The 1169-nt window shown below is 44.0% G+C and overlaps 1 protein-coding gene across 1 annotated transcript in view; it reads right to left on the bottom strand.

Moving 5' to 3' along the window:
* RGS2 (regulator of G-protein signaling 2) overlaps positions 1–955 on the bottom strand; it is a gene marked incomplete at its 5' end in the record, with an annotated part of 1957 nt that extends 1002 nt beyond the window's left edge. Inside the window, 2 exons of the mRNA XM_009697096.1 lie at positions 696–757; positions 854–955. Of these exons, the coding sequence (XP_009695398.1) occupies positions 696–757; positions 854–955 (164 nt within the window). The remainder of the gene's footprint in view (positions 1–695; positions 758–853) is intronic.
* Positions 956–1169: the final 214 nt, after the last annotated feature.

Here is a 1169-nt window from a genome sequence, read left to right as displayed (position 1 = left end):
TCAGCAGGCTTCACTCAGATTTAGTCATTTTTTGGTTGAACACAAAAAGTGAAAGCCATTTCTAGTCGGTATGTTCCCTTTTGAGATGTCTGCATATATGTTAAAAAACCCCCTCTCTCTGTAGGTGGGATCTCCTGGGTTAACCTTTACACTGCAGTAAATATTTACAACTGTGCTACAGACCGCTGGAATACTTTTTGCAATGGAAAGGATGACTCAAGTTCAAAGAGCAAATGGCAATATTATTTCTTAGCCTTTTTGCTGCTGTTGAGTGCTCTTCCTTGTAGAGCTACAATAAATCCCTGAGATCACTGAACTCCTGTGTTGCAGAATCCTTCCCAAGTTATTTGAACGCATTTGCTTAGTTAAGCAACAACCTCGGTGAACAAATGCTCTCTTCGCATTCAGCAAAGCCAAGCTGATAGGTATGATTTTAACTACAAAGGTTATGGAAAAAATTCCACTACAATGATGTTTTCCTGATATTTTAATATCGGTTTACAATTTTTCTTAGAGAACACTTCTACAAATTTTGGCTTTAAACAGTTTAAAGAGTTTAACTTTCAAGACCAGAATCGAAGCTATTTACATTAGAAAGGTAAAATGCTGACATGGAAGAAAGCAATCTCCTCCAGGTATATAAACTTCACCATCTCTTTGCTCCCGAATATTACTTTTTGAAGACAAAAACTTACATTTGTTAGCAAGAAGTTCATCAAAGGCTTCTGACCACAGCTGGGCTTCTTCAGGGGAAGGTCTGCATAAAGAGATGGGGAACATCAGACTGCTGCTCGAGCTTCGGTTTTGTGGGACACCCGAGTTATTTAAACGAAGTCTCTTTCTCACAACGTACCTGAAGTAAGTGCGGTGTTTCCCCGCTTTCTTAGATTTCGCTTTGGTAGAACTGGAAGAGTTCTGCAGGAAGTAGCTCAGCCTCGTTTTCCAATCCTTAATGCTGGAAGAACGAAGAGGAAGATGCACGTTAAAAACGACAGCCCCAAAACCTTCAGACCCCAGCCCCTTCCCTGCCAACAGCTGCGAACGCTTTCCTGACGCGGCTTCGCCGGTTCCGTGGCTCGGCACCGACGCACGGCAGCCGTCTCGGGGCGAGAGAACTACGTTGCCCTCGCTTAAACCAAGCGGCCCGCCCGCTAGCCCGTGGCTGGCGG

The sequence above is a fragment of the Cariama cristata genome, unplaced genomic scaffold (assembly GCF_000690535.1).
Source record: "Cariama cristata isolate BGI_N322 unplaced genomic scaffold, ASM69053v1 scaffold32483, whole genome shotgun sequence".
Classification (NCBI taxonomy): domain Eukaryota; kingdom Metazoa; phylum Chordata; class Aves; order Cariamiformes; family Cariamidae; genus Cariama; species Cariama cristata.
Note: the sequence above shows the minus strand (reverse complement) of the source record. Positions and strands in the feature narration are given on the sequence as shown.